The sequence below is a fragment of the Coniosporium apollinis genome (genome assembly GCF_000281105.1).
Source record: "Coniosporium apollinis CBS 100218 chromosome Unknown supercont1.5, whole genome shotgun sequence".
Classification (NCBI taxonomy): Eukaryota; Fungi; Ascomycota; class Dothideomycetes; genus Coniosporium; species Coniosporium apollinis.
In genome coordinates this window covers 132,685-156,758 of record NW_006913267.1, presented here as the reverse complement: position 1 = coordinate 156,758, position 24,074 = coordinate 132,685, and the positions used below count along the sequence as shown (strand labels likewise).

Here is a 24,074-nt window from a genome sequence, read left to right as displayed (position 1 = left end):
ACGATCTGGGAACAGGGCATACCATAGAATCATGCATTCATGCTATATCTGAATTTTCCTAATTCCTCCAAGTGTACTAGCCGCTCATCATGCTCCTCTCTCGCGTTATGTCCCTAGGCTTTTGCTCCAACCGCTTTGGCCAGGTCCGCCAATGCCTCGCGCCGCTTGAACTTCGCATCCTGAACAACGCCTGCGATCCATTAATTTCCTGTTCCCGTACAACTAATGCCTTGCTCAGGCTTTCGACCGTGTGGGTACATACCAGCGTCAGCATCGCTGGAGAAATTCCCGCTCCAGGTAACGAACGTGTGGCCCTCGTGCTTGCCGGAGGTGACCGGGAAGCAGCGGATCGTGCTCATGACGGAGGTGTAGCTGAGCGCGGGCTGCGAGGTTATGACGCTGTAGGTTATGAAGTGGTCGATTGACTGTTTTGCCCCGGCGGGTTATGTTAGCTTGGTGTTCCGCTCTAGCTTCCTGTGCTTTGCTGCTGTCCACATCCCCAGAACTCCCCCCTCCCAGCTCATGGAATCGCGGGATGTGGAAAACAAGGTGCGGATGTATCATGTGTGGTGGCTGCTTACAGAATGCTCTTCCTGCTTGACCTCCAACACATGTCCGTCCTTGAACGTCCACTTGACAATGTCGGTCTCGGGCGAGATGTCTCCCGTAACGGTCTCGGACTTCTCGAGCGCGCTCCAGAAGGAGGAGAAGGAGGGCAGCTTGATCAGGTGCCAGACGTCGGAGAAGGGGGCTTCGATGACGGCGGATTCGAGGACGGAGGTCGTGGTGGGGATTGTGCTGGACATGGTGGATGGGTGGGTGGTTGTCTGGATGATTTGGGATTGGGCTTAGTTTTGACTTGGCTGAGAGATGATTGAGGCTTTGGTTATGGGAAATGTGGATTGTGGGCTGGTGGGGGTTGTGTTTGTGGTTGTGCGGGAAATTTCATGGAGGATCTGCGCAATGATGTTATGCAGGTGCAATTGGCCGGGGGAGCTTCCGGAGCTGCCACGCTGCGAGATGGGGAGGCACCTGCAGCACATGGGAGGCAAATCTAATTCCATAGAGCACTGTCAACTCTATTCAAAACTGTTGTAGGTATGGGCATGGTTCGAACACTCCTGAGCGTTGAACTTCTTTAATGCTGAAATAGTTACAAGGTGCTGATCCTGCGAAGAGCAAATATGTTTTGAGGAAAGGTCATGTAAATGCTTCTTCTGCACTCATGCCATCAATGTCTATACCCAAGCCCACCTTTCCTATCACGCTACCACTCTCGATCATTTCATGTGCCTTACGAAGGCCACCAAGATCCAATCGCAACCTCTGCTTCAGATGGCATTTGATAGTGCCGCTGTCAATCAGCTCCGCCAGCCTGGAGAGCATCTTGCCGTAACTGTCAGTCTCAATCCCATACCAAGCTTCCGACCCCAGCAGCTCCCAGACAAAAGTCAGACTCTTGGCCATGAACTCCGTACCATACATTGGGAATTCTTTAGTTTGTACTATGCTGCAGACCTTGCCGAGAGGCGCGCAGACGGCGGCGGCGGGCTCCAGATACTGAGATGTCGAATGCGTGATGAAGACGTATTTTAATGGAACCGTGAGGTTTAGATCGCGGACTTGCGCCGGGATGTCTTCACGGTGGTTCACAGTGTGAGTAGCACCCATGGCTCTACTGAATTCTGTGGTTTCTGGGCGTGAGGTAGTCGTTACAACGACCGGAAGACGGAGAATGTGACGTGCAACTTGAGACGCAATAGAGCCGACACCTACAGCAATCATTAGGCAATGAGCCTCTAGGGCAATTTGATCTGTAGATTGATGGTCCCAAGCTTACCTCCTGCCCCATTGACAATGACTATGCCCGCCTCCTCGCCTTCTTGAATGCCCAATCGCTCCACCAGAGCCTCCCAAGCCGTCATCCATGCCACCGGCATGCTTGCAGCCTCAACATAGTCCAGCTTCTTCGGTTTCAGCGCAACACTCCTGCTGTCCACAAGCTGATATTCCGCGTTCGCGCCTGGTTTGATCGGGTCGCCTGAATAGAAGACATCATCGCCCGGCTTGAAGCTCGAGACTTCCGGTCCAACCGCTTCAACGGTACCAGAGCCATCGGATCCGAGGATTTGAGGAAGAGGAGGGGCGCGGGAATAGTAGTCCGGGTAGTCGTCGTAGATGCCGGCTCGGACTTTGGTGTCGAATGGGTTGAGCGAGGTTGCTTTTACTCTGCACGACAAACATGTTAGATCCAATGTCAACTACGGGTAGTATCCCGCTCAATATACTTTACAAGAACATCGTGTCCTTGAGGATCAGCTGGCTTTGGGACCTTGATTGCAACTAGATTGTCAATGCCGCCATACTTGGAAATTGCAATAGCTCTCATCTCCGCCATGGTCGCAACAGCACGATGCTTGAAGGCTCTTGGACTTTAGAGTAAACCCCATGATAAACAGTAAATACTATTGCAGCCGGTGCCGAAAGCCTACGTCACGACGGTGTTATGTAATGTATTTGACGGCAGGCTGCTGGTTAGTTCATTAACGGTACTAGTCGACCAGATGTGACACATCAACATAGATTTGTAAGGGAGGCTTATTTACGCACTCAATGCAGAAAGTAGATCAGGCCGTAAAGCACAGATTTCAATTTACTCCTATAGAATCAACCAGCTATCAAACCCTACAACATATCCCAGTAAGCCTTGTCGTTAAGATTTTTATCCTACTCGATGTCGACCTTCTTGATCTCAACGTAGTCCTTGTCGAGCTTGGGGACCTCGACTCTAAGGATACCATCTTCCAACTTCGCGGTGATCATGTCAACGTCCACTTGTGCTGGATTCGCCCTGCTTCCCAACCGGACCTTCCTCTCAAATGGCCCGACCTTTCTCTCATCCAGCGCCAGCGTCTTCAACAGCTCCTCGTCACCGGGCCTGTGAATCACACCCGTGACGCTCAACTCGCTCTTCTCGGGGTCCCAGTTCACGCCCAGGTCTTCCTTCTTGGCACCCGGCAGGGAGAGGTGGACAATGTAAGCGGACTCAGTGTCGAAGACGTCGGCTTCGGGGGTGAAGTCCGAGGTAGCTGCCGGCTCGCTCTTCGGGGCCGCAGCTCCGGTCTCGGTATTGTCGCCGAATACCTGAGACTGGAAGAACTCGCCTAGGGCACCGAGATTAAAAGGGCCGCCCACCGACCCTCCGCGAGCACCTTGGCCGCAGCGCCCGCCGCGACGGCCAGCCCAGGGGCCACCGCGGTGATGAGGTGGCGGGCCGTGATGTTCATGCTCTGGTGGTGGCGGGCCTTCGTGGTGTGGAGGCGCTGGTGGGGGAGGGCCCTCATAGTGTGGTGGAGCAGGCCCATCGTGGCCTGGTGGAGGTGGAGGTGGAGAGGGACCTCGGGGAGACTCAGACGGACCTGCTGGCCCTTCGTGGCGGTGGTGAGGAGGACCATGTCGAGGACCTCTGTGCCAGCCGCCGCGGTGAGGGGGACGAGCCCAGCCCCAGGGATCCCATTGAGCTTCTTCGTCAGAGCCTTGAGCGAAGAAGGGGTGGTTGGAGCCTTGGTTCTCAAGACTGGCAACGAAGTCCCAGAAGGGAGCTGACTGGTTGACGTAGCGGATCGAAGGCATATTGAATGACTTGTGATTGACAGAGAAGGTGATAGATTTGATGAAGCAACATTCAACTCGGCCAGCGAAAGCCAAGGTTATATACAGCTCACAGCAACAGGCACTCAGTGCGTACGTAGACTTGCCCCTCAGGCTTGGTCATCTCGTGAAAGCACGCGGAAACTCTTATCAGCCTATTGCGACCAGTTCGACGTCTCAAGAAACGGCGGGAAGCTGCGAGAAGAGGTGGAGGCTGCCATGACGCGCGTTTGGCGGTCCACCGGCTGATTGGGTTCTGTCACAGGCAGAAGGGGATGCGCGGCGCCCTCACTCGATGATTCGACGGAGCGCCACACTCTGTGGCGGAGGCGGGAACTCGCTGCACCCGACACGCCGATCTCGCCTGGGCTGGATGCGCCACAGCTTCTATCAGATGCAGTTGCTTGCAGCGTCTGGTGGAAGTCGGCGTCGTCTATGCTGAATTTGGTCGCTGAAACGTCTGCCCTTCGGATAAGGCGCGATCCCTTTGAGTCCATGGGTCCAATGCACATGCCAAGGCGTGGCTCGACCACGTGATGCTGTGTCGGAACTTAATTTTTCCATTGTCTACATTCTCTCTCTCAACTTCTCCACCAACCTCATCGACCTCCCAAGGTTGTTCCCTAAGCCGTACCCATCTATCGTGAGGCTCCTACTGTTCGCTTGGCCCGGCTGCCGGTGCATGCAACATACTGTGAAAGCTTTGTACCGCTTTTGTTAAGCAAGACGCGATGGAAGCACAGCATTCGTCTCCAATCCTTGTTCCTCGACTATCTTTGTTCTTCGGCGAGCAATTATTCGCAGGCTTTGTAGTGTCCCCTCCAACAGTGTGATCCTACCAATTCCACATTTATCGCCCGATGTACTTCCGTATTGCTGAAGATTCAGACGGTGCGAATGAGGACCTTAGCGTAGCGTAGGGAACTTCATTTTTTGGCCGGCCACAACCAAGGATGGGCTGTACGGTCTGAAGAGTCCATCGTCGTCTCGGTTGCAACTAGGCGAACCGCAAATCTGGTATCAGCACGAGGTATGTCGATCCGGATTGCTTCAATCACGCCGTTTTTGTTCTTTTATGATGATACTATGCAAATTTCACAGACCTGTTCTGAAACACCATGTGGATATCTTGCTTGGAGACCTTCTGAATTGTGTACCTATCGTAACCAGTTTGCTGTCTATTGCAACGCGTACACTAGCTGACCACATATGTGTTAGCCAGATACGTCTTATTCTCCGTTGCTACAAGCAGTCTCTATATTGCGGCATGTTGTGCGGATTAGCGTCAGTATACTGCGCATTTCAGAGTCCTTCAATACATCATTGTGGCATAGAAATTCTCTGTCTTTGTGGTTTTGTTACTGCCGGCTGTGGGCGAAGTACGCTATAACACCTACCATCATGCCTACTTTGGGCCTGTGGTCCGTCTCCTTGTGCATGGCCTGTCGAGAAGGTCCTTCAAAGCTGCCGAAGCTCAATGCCGCCGAGATCGTCGCATTGCGTAGCTGTAAGGCTGAGCCTTCTCGAGTGTTAATTTACATCCACCAACTGGAGCTTCCAACCATCCGCAATGGCTTCGCCGAGCGAGTAAGGGACTGCGATGACAAAGACTGCTGTATTCATCACAATGGATTGTATTGCATGCCGCGCCAGCACAGTGCCTTTGTTAGCCGCGGAGGTGCCAGTTGACGGACGTTGTTTCCTAGCGTTCAATAAAGGCTTTGTAGACAATGCGAATAACAAAGGGGCTGCGTGTAGTATGCCTGCGCATATAACCAAAGCCAGTATCAGCTGGCCTTCTTTAACCAGACCGTTCCTTTTGTGTCGTCTGCTGTGCATCGACACTGTTTTGATCTCATTTGCCAACTTCTCACTCACACGAACTAACAACAACATTCCATCTGACTACTGCTACCGGCTAGCGGTGAGTTTTTACGAACATGGCTACGAAGACTTCACCTACTCCCAATGTCGAGCAAGCGCCACTAACTGAGATCCAAGATTTCGGCCTGATGACACCAAATACACTAGACAGGATTTTTAACTCCATCGGTGAAGTCGAAAACGAAGACGACAGCCTCTTTGTGCCCATGGGTCCGGTCGAGAACGCGGTTCCCGACACCATTGCACCTTCGACCGAGACTGCCACAATCGCTCCGACTCAGACCTTTATGAATGCTGATCCGCAGCCACAGAATGGACTAACAAACGTCCAGGCCGATTGGAACAACGCGAACCCATCGAACCTCCAATTCTCCGACAACTCTAACTTCGACATGGATGATAGCTTCGCGAACATCAACGTCAGCAGGGTGACCTCCTCGCTTGAGTTTTCGGCAGTCCCCGGTACTGCAAATGCGATCTTTGGTCAACCGCCAATGCAGTACGTCAACAGCATGAATTACTTTCCCCAACATACGTACGCACAGCCTCCTGGTCACTACACTCAGTATCCTCCGCCAGATGCGCAATACAGCCAGCCATACCACGACGATCCATTCACCGCTCCCATGGAGATGAACCCGTACCCAGCAGCTGCAAATTTCCAGGCGCCTGTGGCACCAATACCGCCGGCAACCCAACCGAACCATCCAGCGATGGTTAGGAGCGATGCACAATTGGACTCTAATTCCTCGGATTCAGACAGTGCAGGGAAACGTCGACGACGCAAGGCGGCAAAGAATCCTGTAAAGTACAAGGCGGAAAAGCCCAAGAGAGACGCAAAGCATGCCTGGGTACGAACGAACACCACTACTAAAGGTGTTACAACACGCACTGGCAAGATCAACCAATACGACCCTTCCAAGGTGTATGAGAATGTTCCTCACACGAGCGATTGGTCATCCTCCAAGTATTTCCACGAGTACACCGAGGCTGGCGAGCTGGTAGACGGTACTTTCAGCGCAGACCAGCTGCATGAGTACCTCCACCAGTGGTCCACGTGGAATGGAGCGGACGGCGCGAGACTTATCCTCTGGATCCAGAGATGTCCTACGGACTCTGCTCGCAGGTATGCATCCGAGGGTGGCTCAAAGTGTCGATTCAAGCACTGCCCCGCGACCAATAACACAATCATGCACGGTCATTACCGTGTCGCCTTCGACGAGGTTTGGGCCAAGTACAAAACGCGAGCTGACCCGTTCATCCAGGCTGGGTACGTGCATCTCTACTGTTTAGAACGCTTCCTCGATTTCCCTGAGATCTGCGCAAAGCTCGATATGCGACCCGACGACCGCAAGATGATCCAGGAGCCGCGGGGTCATTGGGCCCCGGTGCTTGGAACTCATGATGCCGTAGTCGCCAAAGATTTCATCAAGCGTTGCAAGAAGGGCACGCTGCGCCAGAACGAACTGTATGCGAAGTACCCTGTGCACGACGCGTCTGCCCGTGGCGCGCACAAGGAACACGCGTTCACTCTGACTTGCCGCATGAGCGAGGAGAGAAACGGTCTGAGACCCGAGTCCCAGCAGGATCAGTTCCGTGGGCGAGGTAAGAGCGCTACTCACATCACGCAACACAAGGGAAACCTCCAGCAGATTGCCGATGCAAAAGCGGTAAAAGCCGGAAAGAAGACGAATGTGGTGGAGAATCCAGAAGACCAAGTCACCGAGATACAAGCCAACAAGGTGGCCTCGCCTAATCCGCCCCCAAAGCGGGCTGCTGCATTTAAGCTGAAGGCTCCACCTACACCGCGCCGGCAAACCAAAAAGAGGAAAGCTGCCGCGCCTGATGACTCTGAGGGTGAGACTGACGACGTACCAGGGAACCGTCCTCCAGTCAAAAAGGCTCGGCAAGTGACCAACGAGGACTTTGAAACACTTGGCCGGATGAGCGCCGCTCCGTTCATCGCCAGGATCTTGCAAGGTGAGCAACCTCTCGAGGAGGAATTTCCGCCAATGCCTACTCCAATGCAGGCGGGGTTCGTTTCTGAGTTGCAGAATGCCCGCGACCAGTACGCGCGCATCATTCGGCTACAGACTCCTGAAGAGTCTGTCCGATCTCCTGCCGTCTCTCGGCCCACCGTTGTCGCGGAGGTCGCTGACGATGTGACTGCTCAGCTCAAGCCTCTCCATGCCCCTTCGCCAGCGTCCAGCGACACGGTCTTCTTACCTGGCCCGCCGCTTAAGAAGGAAGATGACTTGTTTGGCAGCCCGACAAAGTAAGCTGTCCGGTGATGGTAAGCTGTACCGGTGAGCATAAGGTACGTGGATTTCCTCTGGCTCACTTTTCTGTCAATTCTCCTTGTCTGAGCATTCCGTAATCATCACTTGCATCGCAGTCATGTCGGAGTGCTGGCATTCTAGCTTAGCTTGACTTGTAAGGATACGTAGGCACAATGTACAGGTAGGTCCGAAGATAGAGTAAATCCACATATGCAAACATACCGATGCGTGTAGTTGTGCGAGGGACGCTCCTCCAAAGTTAGAAGCCAGTAATGATTAAATGGCTACCCCAATCCCTATATGGATTATATGCAAACAGTGAAGCACCAGTGATACTCTAGCCGTATAAATTTCGCTAGACTGAACCAGGCTGCTAATTTAACACTCTCTCTGTCGTAAATGCTGATGCGATCGCCTCCCGCCTTGGAGCTTTGCGACTTCCATCTCAAGGCTTGGCGCGAACATTGCCTTACCTAAGCAAACGTCGACTTTCACCAACACGGTACTGATCCAGTGAGCAACTTCCCTCGCAACCACTCAGCGTGCGGCACCATGTCTGTCCTTTTTATCTCCAACTAAACGGCCGCGCTCTGCGTGATGAAATCAATCACATCTCTAGCCCGAACACCTCGACGCGCGCACATCCCCACGGCACAGCTCGTCAGCACTCTCCAGTCACAAGCCGGCAAGACACGTCTTCTACTCCGCCGAACTTGACCTCTCTTCCCAGCGCAACGCACCATCCAGCATGGCTGCTCAACATGGACGCCAGTGGGGTGTTACGCCGCCAATCTCGACCGCGCTGCCGACTGATAAGGAGTTGGCGATAAACGAGGCAATGATCACGGAGCTCAAAAACCAGAACAACTTCGAGGGCCAGGCAGACACAGAGCGAAGGTGGGAAACACATGGAGCGTTTCAGATCGTCGGCTTATGGGTTACAGGCAACAGGTGTTGAAGCTGTTTCAGCGCGTCACAGAGGAGTTTGTCAAGCACGTGGGCACCCTCAAGGGGCTTTCACCTTCCGTTATCGAGAATGCTGGCGGTGCTGTTCACACGTTTGGAAGCTATCGTTTGGGAGTCTATGGACCAGGTCAGTGCAGGAATCAGTCCTGAACGACGCGCGTCGTGCTCCAGCGGATAGGGTATCTTGCTGACATCGATCGCACTCACTAGGCTCTGATATTGATACGCTTGTTGTTGGACCCAAGCATGTTTCACGGGACGACTTCTTCGAACACTTCCCTTCGCTCCTCAGAAAGATTGGGTCAGAAGACGCCATTACTGAGCTCACGCTAGTGCGAGATGCTTACGTTCCCATCATCAAGATCAAGTACCTGGACATAAGTATAGATCTGATCTTCACGCGGTTGGCACTGTCAGCAGTGCCTCTAGATCTAGACTTGAAGCAGGACAGCTTGCTGCGCGGCCTTGACGAGACCGACTTGAAGTGCATTAACGGAACTCGGGTTACTGACGAGATGCTGGCACTCGTTCCTCAGGTCAAGACGTTCAGACAAGCTCTCCGGGCGGTCAAACTTTGGGCTCAACGTTAGTGGGCGATGCATATCCACAGTGCACAGGATTGTTGCTAACTACTACGTTACAGGTCGTGCGATCTATGCTAACATTATGGGCTATCCAGGAGGAGTCGCCTGGGCCATGATGGTGGCGCGGATCTGTCAACTTTACCCGATGGCAGCAGGTGCCACTTTGGTCAACAAGTTCTTCCATCTTATGTGGGAGTGGCCCTGGCCCAGGCCGGTTATGTTGAAGGAGATAGAGGATGGTCCGCTGGATGTCAGAATATGGAATCCGCAGGTTAGTACCGCCCATTGTGCTTTGCTCGTATTGAGTGCTCACACATGTACCTCAGATCTATCCCGGGGACAAGCGTCACATCATGCCCATCATCACGCCCGCCTATCCATCAATGTGTGCTACTCACAACATCTCCTACTACACGAAAGAGGTCATCATCCGGGAACTCGAGCGCGCAAAGAGCATCACTAACCAGATCATGGATGGCAAGAAGCAGTGGAAAGACTTATTCGAGAAGAGCCCATTCTTCACTCAGGGCTACAAGTACTATCTGAGCGTGATCGCTGCAAGCAAGACGAAGGAAGCCCACGATGTCTGGTCCGGCCTTGTTCAATCTAAGGTGAGGAGGCTTGTCACAGGGATCGAACAGTCCGATACTGGTGTCGCACTTGTGCAGCCTTTCAACAAGGGTTTTGATCGAGTTCACCACTGCAAGAGCAAAGATGAAGAAGAGCAGGTTTGTCAGGGAAAGCTGGATTTTCAAGTCGACAAGACTGAAACTACTGAAGAAGCCAAGAACATCAAGCAGAATGCAGCGGCTGAAGGCGAAGGGGCCAACTCGAAAATGCCTTCTGGAGAAACCCCTGAGGTCAACGAGGACGGCACGACGACCATTTACACAACTACTTTCTACGTCGGCATTGGGCTCCAAGATGGTATGTATCAGTCACTCCTCCCAGGATGAAATGCGCTCACTTCTCCAGGTGCCAAGTCACTCGACATATCCTATCCTGTCGGCGATTTCAAACGTCAATGCACTGAATGGGACCAGTACAACCCTAACCTCAACTCTATCCGGATCATTCATACAAGGAAGTAAGCTGAGCCCAATTGACCTGCAGTGTGGTACGATCCAATCAAATAACACTGTCCTAGCTATGACCTCCCTGCGGATGTTTTCGAGCCGGGTGACGTCCGACCTACGAAGGCGAAGGCAAAGAAGAAGAGCAAGGTTCCCAGCAACAAGCGCAGCTTCACCGAGACCGGCATGGAGGTACGTCCCGCCCCTTCGACAAAAGCTTTCACGGATATAGACGGCTGGCGCCGTGGATACTGACTAAGTACTGCGGAAGTTCTACAGCTAACCAACTTTAATCGCACCCTCCAGGGCACAGAGACGAATGGTTCAGCGAAGAAGCGCCAATCTCCAAACGGCGTAACCACGCCAGCCGGTTGAGTCCAAAGCCAAGGTCTAGTTCGCTGAGGTTCCCTCCACGAAATCCCACTCTCGAAGTCCTTTCTGGACATATACTCAGATTGTTTTGAGTCTGACATATAGGCTTCCCGCACAGCCCGTACGAGTCGTTCGCTATCCGCTTCGTAGAACCTGTAAGGAAGGGCACATATAGACGCCACACTGCAGCGAGGGCACCCTTCTCGCTGCTCAATCGCTGTCCCCATCGAGCTTTTCAGGGGCGTCAAGGGCTTGCACCGCCGGTCAGGATGCAGGGGAGTAAGCTTGGTAAGACAGGAAAAATCAACAAAACGGGAAAAAACATCACAAGGTACGTTTCACGCTACCGGAGGTCTCTCACTAGGACACAGCTCTCGGCTCTTGTAGCATTTGTCAGGCGTTATCGGTGTGGTCTGCAGTTAATTGCTGGCGGCGTAGGCGATGGAACCGAGGCATTGCATGGATGGTCTGCTTGTTACAAGAAGCTGTAGATAGCTAGCTTCAATCAAAACTCAATTCGGGCCCACGGGTCTAGCCAAGATACAGTTTGCTGCACTTGACAGCTTTTGCGTGTGTTCATTGAAGTTCAGGAGCAGAGAAGAAGCAGCAGCAGCAGCAGCGCGAGTCTAAATACTGTCAGCCTGCTCGTACAGTAAGTCCCGCCAGAGCTCGCATGAGGCCGCTGGACAAAAGAGAGTCCCTGCCTGAGGCGGATCATCCGCACGTCGTTCTTGGTAAGCGTGTCTGCACCTGAATCGTCCCGTATTACGGACCAGGGTCGAGAGATCCGGACTCAAGGCGAAGGATCCAGCGACCCCAAGCGTTGCTTGCAGCGCAAGTTCCCATGTGAAGGCCGACCGTCAGCACCGTTCTGCTGAGCCAGAGCGTATCTTGAGCCTTGTCCACGAAGCCTCAACTCTTCGCTCATCACCAGTCTTTCTCGTCTTTTTCTTGTCTTAGGAACCCCTCCATCGCCGTCAATATTCCACCCTCGATCAGCAGGGCTGACCCGCAGCGCTAGTCCTCAGCCGCACGCGCAGCAGCCCCCAGCTCGCCAGCCCTCCTTCGACAACACCCACCCACCTCAGCACCGCCTGTCTCTGGCCCCTCTCTCCTCCGGCGCACTCCCTACTTTCCATGTCGTCAATGAACGCGCGCTTCAAAAACCTCGTGGGCTCACGACGCAAATCCTCGAATCACGTATCCCAGCCCTCCAGCAGCCCGACCCCACCGTCGCTGAGCAGCACCACGGCCATAAACGGACAGACGTCGCCGCCAGTGCCCGCGCCCTCGAACGCCAGCTCCTCGACCACCTCGCTGCCAATGAACCACCAGAACCCGCTCGGCCGGCCCCCGTCCTACACCCATCCCCCGCCGGGCTATGGATTGGGTGCCCCGCCGAACCAGCAGGTCAGGGCGCATAGCCCGATGCCCCCGCCCCCGATACAGACGCAGGGTCATGGTTACCCGCCGCCGCAACCGATGTACCAGCAGCCGCCTCAAGGGCCGCCGGGTTATCCGGTTCAACAGCAGTATGGCCAGTATGCGCATGGTGGACCGCCGCCTGCGGGACCGCAGCATGGCAGGCCGGTTGCTGTGGAGGTGGAAGGAGGGCCGGGGAGGAGCAAGGCGCAGCTTATTGTGGGGATTGACTTTGTAAGGACCCCAGAATGCTCTGTTGGAGTAGCAGTACATATCCAGGCCCATAGAGTGCGCTAGAGGCGCCTCTGGCACTATCACAGATGACTCCTGCGATCACCCTCTGGATGCTACGAGGTGCAGCTCTGAGGCTCTTGCTGGACGATCACAGCTTCTGCGAGGTCTTCTTTGGGCACGATGATCTTTGCTGATCATTGTTAACAGGGCACCACGTTCTCTGGTGTAGCATTCGCTTTCGCGACAAATAACGAGGCGAAGGAGGACATTATCACAGAATGGCCAGGTGCCGGAAACCAGACAAAACAGAAGGTAGACTTCCAGCCAAATACAGCCAGCTCGGCTACTGATATCGCACAGATCCCCACCGTCCTCTACTACGACCAGTACCAGAAAGTCGTCGGCTGGGGGCCTGACATCGCAGACGCGCTGGCTCCAACCGGCTACCCAAAACCTGGTGTGCAAAAAGTAGAGTGGTTCAAGCTGCAGCTGATGCTATCCGGAAACACCTATATTGACCCTATAAACCTCCCTCCTCTCCCGCCAGGTAAATCCGAAATCGACGTCGCCGCAGATTATCTCTTTCACCTGCGACAGGCTATGCGGAATCAATTGCAGAAGACACTGGGAGAGGTTTTCAACCGCGAGGAGCGCAACATCCGGTACTTCTTGACCGTGCCCGCTATCTGGAACGATGCCGGCAAGGCCGCAACGAGGCAGGCCGCCATACAAGCCGGCTTCCTGCGCGACGAGAACGACAACCGGTTGACGCTCATCACTGAGCCCGAAGCCGCAGCTCAGTTTTGCTCCAAGACCGGACTACTGAACCTCAAGGTCGGAGACGCAGTGCTGATCGTGGATTGCGGTGGCGGCACCGTCGACCTAATCGCCTACGAAGTCGAAGAGGAGCAGCCGTTTTCCGTCGCCGAGTGCACAGCCGGGTCAGGCGACTCATGCGGCTCGACAGCCCTGAACCGCAACTTCAGCAACATCCTGCGCGCGAAGATCCGGAAGATGAAACTACCGGATGGCTCGAGGACCGCGGGGAAGGTGTATGCCAAGTGCATCATGGACTTCGAGAACAGGCTAAAGGCGGACTTCCGCAACAACGGCCAGAAGTGGGCAGTCGATGTCGGCATCGAGGCCGAGTTTCCGGAAGCGGGAATCGAGGAGGGGTTCATGACGTTTACGAATGAGGAGATCTTGCAGTGCTTCGAGCCGGTGGTGAACCGGATCTTGGAGCTGGTGAGGAATCAGATCATTGCTATTCAGGCGCAGAATAGGACGCTGCAGGTAGGCGCACACATCCCTCCTCTTCCGCGTCTCGAATCCAAATATGCAGGTGCTGATGCTTTGTCTAGAATGTCCTGGTCGTCGGCGGTTTCGGCGCCTCCGAATACCTCTTCCAGCAAATCAAGCTCCACGTCCCGCCCCAATTCCAATCCAAAGTCGTGCGGCCCATGGACTCCGTCGCCGCGATCGTAAAGGGCGCCGTCACGGCCGGCATCACCGAGCGCGTGGTCACGCACCGCGTCGCGCGGCGGCACTACCTCATGGCCACCTTACAGCCATTCAAAGAGGGCCACCACCCGGAGCAGTACCGCGTGCCCTCGCTGGACGGCAAGGACAGGTGCAAGTACACGCGGCAGATCTTCGTGCAGAAGGGCCAGCGGGTCAAGATCGGCGAGCCGGTGAAAGTGAGCTTTTTTAGGCAGGTCGCGCCGGGGGCGACGCTCATGTATGAGGATGTGCTATATGCGTGCGATGATGATGTTTGTCCGGAATATACAAAGGATCCGCGTAAGTGCTGCCCCTTCCCATCTTCCCCCTTCCACATTTACCCGGTGGTTTTCCTCCGTACGTGGGGGCCCGTTGCGGCAAAGGCTCAGCATCACTCAGCCTCCGCGTACCCCCCAGCACCGCCTGCCTGCCACGAGGTGTCTGTTGGGATGCTGTTTGCTGACGGCTTCGCGCTATCCAGGCATCAAGGAGGTCGTTACTCTTACCTCGGATCTGAGCAGGAAAAACCTGGAAAAGGACTTTGAGCGCATGGATACGCCGCAGGGGACGTTCTACCGCGTTTACTTTGATATCTACCTCACGCTTGACGGGAGCGAGTTTAATGCTGAGTTGGTGTGCCAGGGTGAGGTTATGGGGAGGTGCACTGCGAGGTTTAGGTAGGGGGTTTGGAGGTGGCTAGGATGGTTTGGGTGGGGAGGGTAAAATACACAAGGTGGAAGCGCGGTCGCTTTTGGCTGGGGGGAGAGTGCCGGATTTTGCGGTCGAGACAAGCTGTGGCTGTCCGTTGGGGGATTTGGGTGCTGTTCATAGTTTCGTGCGTTCTGGTAGAGCGGATGAGTGTTGATACCGATACCAATCTATGCTGTTTTGGCTCTGTTAGCTGCAACGCTTGGGGTTGTATGCATTGGGGTTGTGAGTGGACGCACCGTGCTGAGAATGTGGTCAAGACCGGCAGGCATCAGACTAAAGGCTAATGTCAATGCCAGGAACTACCCGTTCGTTACCAGTAATACGAACCACGGTTTGAGTGTACAGATCTAGCGGACGCGCTACAGTGGGCCTACGGAGCTTGGTTCTCGTCAATACACCATTGTGGCTCGGAACCGTTTCAGTCCGAGGATACTGTATACAGGACAGATTGCCATACGGATTCGTCACACTAAGAGACCACGCGACAGCGAATGAAATGTATTAGAAGCTCGCTCTATGGCCTCCGCACTTACCTCATAATCGCCGCTCGAATTTGCTATGGCACGGCAGTACGAACGTACTTGCACGTCGCGAATCACAATTGTCGGCCTACGAGCGATACTCACGAGCTACCAGTACATGGAGAATGGAAAGGGTGGCCTTCATGGCTCTTAGCTCTGGTAGTGATACTGATTTTGAAAGTTTTTTCCTTGTCATAGTTCTGTACCGTGGTTGACCTTGCGAAGCGACCAGGGATCCCGTGTGTTGCTTTTAACCTTCACAGGAGCTATCGTGGAACGGTATCATGAAGAACACAGTTGCATCCCTGACCAAACCTATTCTGCCTCAGCCTGCAGGCTTAAATGGAGGCCGGTCCCTGTCTGCCTTCTGCTGTTCTTTACCTCTCATCATCTGCTACTCGGATTCTCATACTTCCACTTTAAGTCAGCCGTCACGCTTGGTCCTTGCCTTACAGTCTTCGACTCCTATAAGCGATCATGCGCTCTCTCATTCTCGCTGTCCTCCCGGCACTGGCCAGCCTCATCCAGGGCTCGAGGATAGGTAGTGAGCTTGCCGCCCTTATTGAGGTTCAGCCGCCCTTTACTGGTACAATGCCTGGGCTCTTTGTCAATTGGCCTCCTCTGGAGCAGTAAGTTGCTGCAAAACATTCGAAGCCATATCTGTGATCTGACTGACCGTTTCCAGATCCTATGGCAATGCCACCATCACCAAGAGGCGCGTAGACAACGACACTGATATTGATGTTCCCAAGCGTAGGGACCGCATTCTGCGGATCCATGGCAAGCAGCCTGCATACAGCTTCAACGTCACCCATCCCAAACTCTATCACCATGGCGAGGATCTCAAGCTTGACCCTCCGTACCTCAATCTCACTGAGCGCCGCCACTTTGCCAAGCGCAACACCGACTGCGTCTCTCTAGAGTTTACTGCTGCGACCAATGTAACGATAGCGAACGAGACCGGCGCTGCCCCTGGTTCCTTCGATGAGTACGGGCCGTGGTGGGAGACCTCGTTCCTCGCCCTGGATAGCGCTGTCGAGTCGAACACTTACCTGGACATGTTTGTGCTCGATGAGTACGAGCCTGAGTTTTGCATAGCAATCTGCAACGAGGATGAGAGATGCATGGGTATCAACATCTTCGTGGAGAGATCGCCTGTCGGTAAGTGGTTGGTCTTGGTGGGCGGCGCACGTATCCGACTAACTGTTACAGTCGTTCCCGGTCCGAACTGTCCCAACCCTCCTGGGATGGCCGTCGTCAAGTGCGTTCTCTTCGGCTCAGCCGTGACCACGGAAAGTGCCACCAACAAGGGCCGGTTCCTTGGGCCGAAGGATGCTGACGGCAAGGCTTTCCACGCCCTTATCGAGTCCTCCAACGGTATGTCCTGGTCGCTTCTCGAGTAGCACGCACAACCCGCAGACTAACCATGACCAGACTACAGCCGGCGTGCTCCCTATATCCGTCACTTCATACGCCCATATCCTTTCAATGGCCTCCCGAACGAAGAGATCGAAGACAAAGAGCTTATCGACATCAAATTCTACAACCAGGTCTACAACCCCACACTCTGCGCCGAGGTCTGCACCAACATCACGGCCGTCAACAAGGCCAAGGCGCGGATGGACGCCGAGGTCGGCAATGTTACATCTCCAATTCGATACACTTCGTGCAATTCTTTCAGCGCCTTCGTCATCGAGAATCATGGCGTGCCGGCTGGCATGGGCTGTCTCTTTCGCTCTGGTGGCGGCGCACCGCTTGAGGGAAACACAACGGCCACGGATGTAGGCGATTATGAGCTTACGTTCAAGAATGTCTGGGCCTATGACCTTAGGCGGCAAGGTTGGGGTCGGATCTGAGGTGGCCGGTGTGGCGGATGGGAAGGCGTTATCAATGTATGGTAGACTTGACAGGGCTGCTTCAGGTGCTGGGAGACTGCGTGGTGCCAGTGCGTGTCGGTAGCTGCTCAGACAGCAGTTCATCGCTGCAGTGGACGGATTGCTTGGGGGACTATCAATACATAAAGCGTGTAAAATCAATTTAGCTGTGACTCTAATCTCACAAACTATGCGCAACCGCTCTCTCTAGGTCGCACTTCCGAAGAGGGCATATACGAAACGTCGGTGTTGGTTGCTTCCGTTTGGAGACGGCGGAGGGCAGAGGGGGCAGCCTACATAATCAGCAACGGATCGGGCCTTTCCCTGCCCTTGCTTGGACCCGGCTTCCCTGACTTCCTTCACATGCGCCGTCGCACACACGACTCCCTAGCAATGGCACCCACTCCACCACTGCGACGCTCAAGCAAGAAAGCTCAATTGAAGCCACGGCCATCAAAGTCCAACACCGACACCGACACCGTTATGACCGACCCGCCCGAGCTGCCGTCCACGCCCTCACAAGCTCCCGCAGGCCCCTCAAACCCTCTCTTCCGTCTTCCACGCGAGCTCCGCGACAAGATATACGCCCTCGTCCTCACATCCACGAGTCCGATCCTCTGGCCCAGCCTGCACCAAACACACAATCTAACTCCCTCGCTCCTCCGCACCAGCCGCGCCGTCTACGCCGAAACTGCACCCCTCCTCTACAGCAGCAACCGCTTCCTCTTCTCGCACCCCAGCGACGTAAACATGTTCCGCGTCACCGCGTCCGCCGCGTCCGAGGAGATCACAGACATCTTCCTGCGCACGCGCGACAAGGACGTCAAGCTCTGGACCGCATATCTCGGGTCCGCAGACACGCATCGCAGCCTGCAAGCCGACCTGCCCAAGCTGAAACGGCTGGCGATCTTCTACCGCAGCGGCTTCCTGCTGCCGCCGCTCGGGCTGGTCCAGGCCAACGGCGCGTGGGCCGGGCAGCATCATCCTCACGCCCACAACCACGGCCCCCAACACGCGAACCTGACGCTGCATCAGCAGTTCCAGCAGCATATCCAACACATCCAGGCTGGGATAGCGGGCGGGAACCACCAACTACAGCCCCCGCCCCCGCCTCCACCTCCTCCTCCACCGCCGCCGCAGCATCAGCAGCAGGAGCGGCCGGTTGTTCATCTCGAGACGTTCTTCCGGTACCCGTATGATCCGAAACTCAAGGAGCTGTGCATGAATCTCGAGGGGCGCACGCATGCGGAGACCAGGGTGTATGTTATGTACAGGGTCCCGCGCGAGGAGGTCAGGCTGCTGGTTGAGACGTTCCCGGAACAGCTCGTGCTGGATGGGAATGGGGATGCGCGGACGAGGCACAGGAGGGAACTGTGGGGGGTTGGGGTCAGTGTGGAGTTGACAGCTGTGGATGCAGTTGGGGGTGGAGTTTAGGGCGGGAGGGCTGGGGAAACAGAGAGGGGGGAGTGAGGGAGTGGTTATGGAGGAGAACAGGCGTTATACTTCTGCTGTGCAGAGGTGCCGCATGGCTGGGGTGGAGAGCTGCGGGTAGAGCTTTCTGGATTATATTCTTATGCGTTCTTAGCGGTGCTGGCATGCGATGCTGTTCGGAGTTTTGCTACCTAGTTCTTAGATACCAGACAGCTATCCGCCAGTAGTTACTTTTGCGATCGAAGTTTTATTTAAATACAATCACCTAAATTACTAGGGCCTAATTAGTTCTCTCTCAAAAAGGAATCATAATCTAAAATGTGCACGTCAAGGCACTTGTGCAATGTATAGCTCTTAGAGCACTCACTCCTATGGCCATACCTTGCCATAGTCTATGAAATCAGAATCCACAACCGTGTAGCGAGTTTGTCTTACCATGTATTTATGCATGATTTACATTCCGCAGACGGCAAAATAATCTACAATGAAATGGTACTTATCTTCGACGAGCTCGACTGCCAAGAGTTTCAACTCCAACCGGGCGGAAAAACCGGCGGGCCGAAGCCGAGCCCACCATGGCATTTTCGGACCACCAAGACAACGACAATTGGAGATACCGCCGACCCTTCACACGACTACACCGCGCCCTACAAACCTCTGACACCATCCGACACTCGATAAACGGTCAATATGTCGGACGCAGGCGAGGTCGAAGTCGAAAGCCAGTCCGGCTACGCAGTTCTGCCGAAGGAGGTCACCGAGGAGATTGGCAGCATCAAGCTGTTCAACAAGTGGAGCTACGAGGATGTTGAGATTCGGGATATCTCCTTGACGTAGGACGCCCCATTGTCTGGAAACGCGGGGAAGAAGCAGCAAGAAAGAGATATGGTCACAACATGCGGAGGGGAGATGCGGCGTGCTAGCATTCAATTGCTGACGGATTTGCTTGCATAGCGACTACATCCAGATCCGATCGCCCGTCTACATCTCGCACTCCGCTGGCCGATACGCCGTCAAGCGATTCAGGAAGGCGCAATGCCCGATCATCGAGCGCCTGACCAACTCCCTCATGATGAACGGCCGCAACAACGGCAAGAAGCTCATGGCTGTCCGGATAGTCGCACACACCTTCGAGATTGTAGGTTGCACTCGGTCACCTGTGGTCCACACAGAACATATGCGTACAAAGGTTCTAACGGGCTTCTCCCACAGATCCACATCATGACCGACCAGAACCCGATCCAAGTCGCCGTCGACGCCATCGTCAACTGCGGTCCCCGCGAAGACTCCACCCGCATCGGTTCCGCCGGTACCGTCCGTCGGCAGGCCGTCGATGTCTCTCCTCTCCGCCGCGTCAACCAGGCCATCGCCCTCCTCACCATCGGCGCCCGTGAGGCCGCGTTCAGGAACGTGAAGAGCATTGCTGAGTGCCTGGCGGAAGAGCTGATCAACGCTGCGAAGGGTAGCAGCAACTCGTATGCTATCAAGAAGAAGGACGAGCTGGAGCGTGTGGCTAAGAGCAATCGGTAAAGGGACTGGGGGTTGGAGCTTTGTATGCGCATTATGGATCCACGGAACCGCTGCATGGTGTTCAGATGTTTTCGCAGCAGATAGCGGAAATAGTATGCTTTCTGCACGATCCGCCGCAGGTTGGCTGCGTCCTTGCAATTCGCAGCGAATCTGACAGAAATTGACCAGAAGAGCGGGTGATTAGTACAGCTTGCGTTTCAGATTACTAAATGTTCTCCAGCTGAACGATTGACTATACACCAAAAACCAAGCGACGGATCTCGCTCCTCCGACTCCAAGAATGCCGCTAAGCGTTATCGCGAATTGTGTAACAGAAGCTCCCCAAAGCGCCACGCTGTAGGTATACTGTAGTCCAATGCAAGTCCCAAGCTCCTCTACCATCACTTCACCGTCCTGCCTTCCACCAAAGCCAACTGTGCCAATAACTACCATTACCATCATTCCCATCTGTTCCTCTAATCTCTTCTCAACTTTTGCCTCAGCTCCCACCCCATCCACCCCTCAACGCAGGCGCGCTACAATCCCTCCTCTCCCCCCTGACCCCGACCACCAACCCCCTCATCGGCGTCGCCTGCCCATTAGCCAAACTCCTCGCCCTGCCTCTGCGCTGCCTGATCGCCTCGAGCGCCGCTTCCCTGTCGAAAGGCAGCTCCCGGCTGCTGGGCTGCTGCGCGATCGTCGAGGGCGTCCCTGGCAGCGTCCGCGGTGGCGCCGGGCTGAAGTGGATCGGGATCGTCGTTGGTGGGAGGGCGAGTTCGCGGTAGAGAGGTGTGTGTGGGAAGGCAGTGTGGGAGGGTGGAGGGGTTGTTGTTGGATCGGCTGGAGAGGTGCAGAGGGTGGGTGGGGAGGTTGGGGGCGAGGCGGTCGGGATGTGGTTTTCTTTGTTGCTGTCGGTTGAGGGGAGGGTTTCGAAGAGGGGACGGGGTTTCTTGGCCTTGAGGGGGGTCTTCTCGTCATCGTGGGTTGCCGGCGGAGCTTGGTTCCATGTGATCTCGGTGAAGGGTTGTGGTGCTGCGGGTGGAGCGGCTGGCTCTGTGGCTTGGGGCGTGGGCGGTATGCGCTGGAAGGTGCCTGAGGTGGGCGAGAAGGCGATCTCTGTTGCAGCCCCTGTCGTCTCTTCCATCTCTTCTTTGGGGCTAGCTGGCGGTGTTGGAGACCGCTCGTCGGCCACGGAGATTGAATCGGGCTTATTCGTAGTGCCGTCGATGGCATCGACCATCTCATCGTCTTCGTGATGACTTGAAGGTGGCGTGAGATTATGGCACAAGGCAGTCTTGATTTCCTCTACCTCTTTCGCAAGGCTTTGATCGTGGGTATATTGAACCCCATGCTGTTCCGCGACCCGGCAGGAGCAGCACAAGAACTGGCACTCCATTTTCATGAAGTCGACCTGCATTTCTGCCCTCTCTCGTTTCCGCCTCTCCAAGTCCAGCTCCTGCTGCATTGCCTTGAGCTCGACTGCTCGCGTGGGCAGCATGTTCTCCTTGTTATCCGTATCCGGGTCTACCCTCGGCTGCTTTCTGGGAGACTTTCTCGGTGAGTCGAACTCGTCCTCTTCATCTTTGGTCGACACCGGAAGGGCGATCCTGCCTTCAGCTGCGATCCTTGCAACTTCCTCTTCCTTCAAGCTGGTCTTCAGCGCATCTCGTTCCTCCTCGACAATCTTGATCTGTGCGCGTGCTTTCGCGAGCTCTTCTTGCACGGCAACAAGCTGATATTGTGCTGTAAAAGTCTCTTGCTCCCTCTTGGCCGACTTCGACTTTTCGGTCTCGAAGCCTGATTGTGTGATGCGTAGGGATGTTCGTGTTGCCTTCAGCTCTTCCTGCATCTTGACCAACGCAGAAGAACACTTGAAAGCCTCCTTCCTCGAGCGCTTGTTCTCTTTCTCGTAGAGTGCCTGCGCGCGGGCGAAGGATTCCTTCTCGCGCTGATATTCTTCCTGCAGCCCAGTCGTAAGCACCTCTCTACATCCCCAGCTGGACAAAACTTACCATAACAACCTCAGACCGCTTCCCTACCTTCCTTTCCCTCTCCCTACTCTCCTCCAGCTCCTTCTTGAGTTTCCGCCCCTCCTCCTTCCGATTCGCAGCCTCCAGCTTCAACGCATCCCGCTCCGCCTCACACTTCACCAAACTGCTCTGCGCCATATCCCGCGCCATCTCCGCGCGCTTGAACGCAATCTCATCGCGCTTGCTGCCCTCCCTGTGATCGCGGATCTCGAGGCTGTTGAAGCGCGCGACCATGCCCTGCACGTTCGCGTCTGAGCCATTCCGAGTGTGCGAACGTAGGAGTCGGAAGGGGGAGGTGCTGAAGTCGTGGCTGCCGCCGAAGACGTCGTCGGAGAGGTTGGGTAGAGAGGGCGATTGTGGGAGCGGGGGGAGGTCTTTGTTGCTGCTGTAGGGTGGGCGGGTGCCGTTGATGCGCTCGGGGGAGAGGGGAAAGAGAGGCATGCCTGGTGAGGCGGGGAAGAGGACGGGTGGGTCCATCGGTGCTGAGCTTTGTATTATGCTGCGTGTAAGGTAGTTTGTGCTGGGATATGATTTCTCAATGGTAGCTGGTGGCTGCAGATGAAAAAGATGCAAGATGCGGCCGGGCATGTTTACGGGCGCAGTCGCCGAGGGAACGGCAAGGGCGCGTGGGCACGTGCAGCACCCTACTGTAGTATCTTGCAGCCACTTCTTAGCCTGAAAGTCGCTCACCACACATCCCTATGAACCTGCTCAATCAAAACGATCAGATTACCGATAAGTGTTCGTATGGTTATCTTCGCTTTATGCTTTAATTTCAAAGCTCTACAGTCCCTTTTTTTCTACATTACTCCCTGTTTCTAGAAGGATGGTTCATACTTTACGTAGCATGGTTGAAATACAACGCAAAGCTATATCTTCGGAATATCGTCGTCAATCCGTACTTCCAAGGGCGTGTCTTAGTCCTCCTCGGTCTTCTTGGACTTTCTCTGCGGCGCCACCTTAACAGCGGCATCCTTCGCCTCCATCTCTCTCCTCTCATTCTCTTCCTGCACAAAAGTCCCCAAATACTCCGGCACCTTCTCGACCCTATTATACGAACTCGCCACCGGCTTCCCCAGCACCTCCCAGCGCGGCACCACTCCCGTCCAGACACTGTCCAGCACCTCCTCTCTCTTCATATCCTTCCTCTCATCATTGGGCCCGCCCTCCCTCACCTTCCCACTCGCCCCCGTAACCCTCACTTTCAATATCCGCGTCGACTGCATCTCCGCGCCATCCGGCGGTACACGGGTATTCTTCCAACGCTCCGGCACCACCGCGTTGGTAATCAGTTCCATGGCCCACAACTTCTCGTCCACGTCCTCCACGAGCGTCGCAACCCCAAACAGCACCGCAGAGCGATAGTTGTAGCTATGCGAGTTCGGCGTCAGGGACAGCACGAGCCCGTCTACCTTGGTGGCGGCGACGCAAACAGGGAGACCTGGGTCGCCGTCGGGAGAATGAGACGTGGTGGCCAGCTTCATGAGGCGCGAGGAGACGTAGCCGTGGAGGTAGCAGCTCTCTGCGTCGTTGTCAAGAGAGGCGTTTGGGGGGTAGAGCCCCATTTTGCCGATCATGGGGAGGATGGCTGGGACGGGGGTTGTCAGGTCGGGCACGAAGGAGACGTGGAGGACGGGGGTGGAGTTGACGAGGGCGTGGATGGTTGGGGCATCGTAGGTTGCTGGATTGAGTCAGTAATCCGCGTTGTTTGGACCAAAGCCTTGTGATTGTTAGGATAGATCAGAGCAATATCACCTCGATTTCTGTAGCGATTGACGCTGTTAGCTGTTCCCTTGGGATAGGTGTGAGAGTCCATTGTGGCTGCAGTTTGGGTAATTGTTGTTAGTCTAGCATTGAGTGCTTAAGCACAATATCCTGCGGATGCTGAACACATCGCCGGCCTTTTATATACAGTCACTCCCTGAAGGATGACGGGAATCCAATGACTCCAGATGGTCCCGTCTGGTTATCCTGGTGTTTGCTCCGCCCTATGACATGAGTTGTGCCTAATCCCTAAGAGGAAGTCATAGCCG

General features: G+C 55.0%; 11 protein-coding genes across 11 annotated transcripts; 6 read left to right on the top strand and 5 right to left on the bottom strand.

Annotated features, from left to right (window-relative positions):
- Positions 1-113: 113 nt before the first annotated feature.
- W97_01404 (uncharacterized protein) lies at positions 114-806 on the bottom strand (the record flags this gene model as incomplete). The annotated part of the gene is made up of 3 exons (XM_007779311.1): positions 114-190; positions 263-425; positions 582-806. 3 exons carry the CDS (start codon positions 804-806, stop codon positions 114-116), a joined length of 465 nt encoding a protein of 154 aa, XP_007777501.1.
- A 394-nt stretch (positions 807-1,200) lies between these two features.
- W97_01403 (uncharacterized protein) lies at positions 1,201-2,398 on the bottom strand (the record flags this gene model as incomplete). The annotated part of the gene is made up of 3 exons (XM_007779310.1): positions 1,201-1,772; positions 1,841-2,229; positions 2,289-2,398. The coding sequence occupies 3 exons, from the start codon at positions 2,396-2,398 to the stop codon at positions 1,201-1,203; spliced, it is 1,071 nt and encodes a 356-aa protein (XP_007777500.1).
- Positions 2,399-2,727: 329 nt separating this feature from the next.
- Positions 2,728-3,633, bottom strand: W97_01402 (uncharacterized protein; the record flags this gene model as incomplete). The annotated part of the gene is made up of 1 exon (XM_007779309.1): positions 2,728-3,633. The coding sequence occupies one exon, from the start codon at positions 3,631-3,633 to the stop codon at positions 2,728-2,730; it is 906 nt and encodes a 301-aa protein (XP_007777499.1).
- A 1,958-nt stretch (positions 3,634-5,591) lies between these two features.
- On the top strand, positions 5,592-7,814 carry W97_01401 (uncharacterized protein; the record flags this gene model as incomplete). Its single annotated transcript, XM_007779308.1, has 1 exon — positions 5,592-7,814. The coding sequence occupies one exon, from the start codon at positions 5,592-5,594 to the stop codon at positions 7,812-7,814; it is 2,223 nt and encodes a 740-aa protein (XP_007777498.1).
- Positions 7,815-8,562: 748 nt separating this feature from the next.
- On the top strand, positions 8,563-10,812 carry W97_01400 (uncharacterized protein; the record flags this gene model as incomplete). Its single annotated transcript, XM_007779307.1, has 8 exons — positions 8,563-8,711; positions 8,759-8,907; positions 8,991-9,365; positions 9,424-9,635; positions 9,691-10,291; positions 10,340-10,451; positions 10,512-10,629; positions 10,744-10,812. The coding sequence occupies 8 exons, from the start codon at positions 8,563-8,565 to the stop codon at positions 10,810-10,812; spliced, it is 1,785 nt and encodes a 594-aa protein (XP_007777497.1).
- A 1,134-nt stretch (positions 10,813-11,946) lies between these two features.
- W97_01399 (uncharacterized protein) lies at positions 11,947-14,646 on the top strand (the record flags this gene model as incomplete). The annotated part of the gene is made up of 5 exons (XM_007779306.1): positions 11,947-12,465; positions 12,673-12,777; positions 12,826-13,758; positions 13,827-14,265; positions 14,447-14,646. 5 exons carry the CDS (start codon positions 11,947-11,949, stop codon positions 14,644-14,646), a joined length of 2,196 nt encoding a protein of 731 aa, XP_007777496.1.
- A 1,028-nt stretch (positions 14,647-15,674) lies between these two features.
- W97_01398 (uncharacterized protein) lies at positions 15,675-17,053 on the top strand (the record flags this gene model as incomplete). Its single annotated transcript, XM_007779305.1, has 4 exons — positions 15,675-15,826; positions 15,883-16,358; positions 16,410-16,574; positions 16,632-17,053. 4 exons carry the CDS (start codon positions 15,675-15,677, stop codon positions 17,051-17,053), a joined length of 1,215 nt encoding a protein of 404 aa, XP_007777495.1.
- A 411-nt stretch (positions 17,054-17,464) lies between these two features.
- Positions 17,465-18,505, top strand: W97_01397 (uncharacterized protein; the record flags this gene model as incomplete). The annotated part of the gene is made up of 1 exon (XM_007779304.1): positions 17,465-18,505. One exon carries the CDS (start codon positions 17,465-17,467, stop codon positions 18,503-18,505), a length of 1,041 nt encoding a protein of 346 aa, XP_007777494.1.
- A 687-nt stretch (positions 18,506-19,192) lies between these two features.
- On the top strand, positions 19,193-20,032 carry W97_01396 (40S ribosomal protein S5; the record flags this gene model as incomplete). The annotated part of the gene is made up of 3 exons (XM_007779303.1): positions 19,193-19,335; positions 19,457-19,640; positions 19,715-20,032. The coding sequence occupies 3 exons, from the start codon at positions 19,193-19,195 to the stop codon at positions 20,030-20,032; spliced, it is 645 nt and encodes a 214-aa protein (XP_007777493.1).
- Positions 20,033-20,510: 478 nt separating this feature from the next.
- W97_01395 (uncharacterized protein) lies at positions 20,511-22,518 on the bottom strand (the record flags this gene model as incomplete). Its single annotated transcript, XM_007779302.1, has 2 exons — positions 20,511-21,971; positions 22,024-22,518. 2 exons carry the CDS (start codon positions 22,516-22,518, stop codon positions 20,511-20,513), a joined length of 1,956 nt encoding a protein of 651 aa, XP_007777492.1.
- A 440-nt stretch (positions 22,519-22,958) lies between these two features.
- On the bottom strand, positions 22,959-23,857 carry W97_01394 (uncharacterized protein; the record flags this gene model as incomplete). The annotated part of the gene is made up of 2 exons (XM_007779301.1): positions 22,959-23,722; positions 23,797-23,857. The coding sequence occupies 2 exons, from the start codon at positions 23,855-23,857 to the stop codon at positions 22,959-22,961; spliced, it is 825 nt and encodes a 274-aa protein (XP_007777491.1).
- Positions 23,858-24,074: the final 217 nt, after the last annotated feature.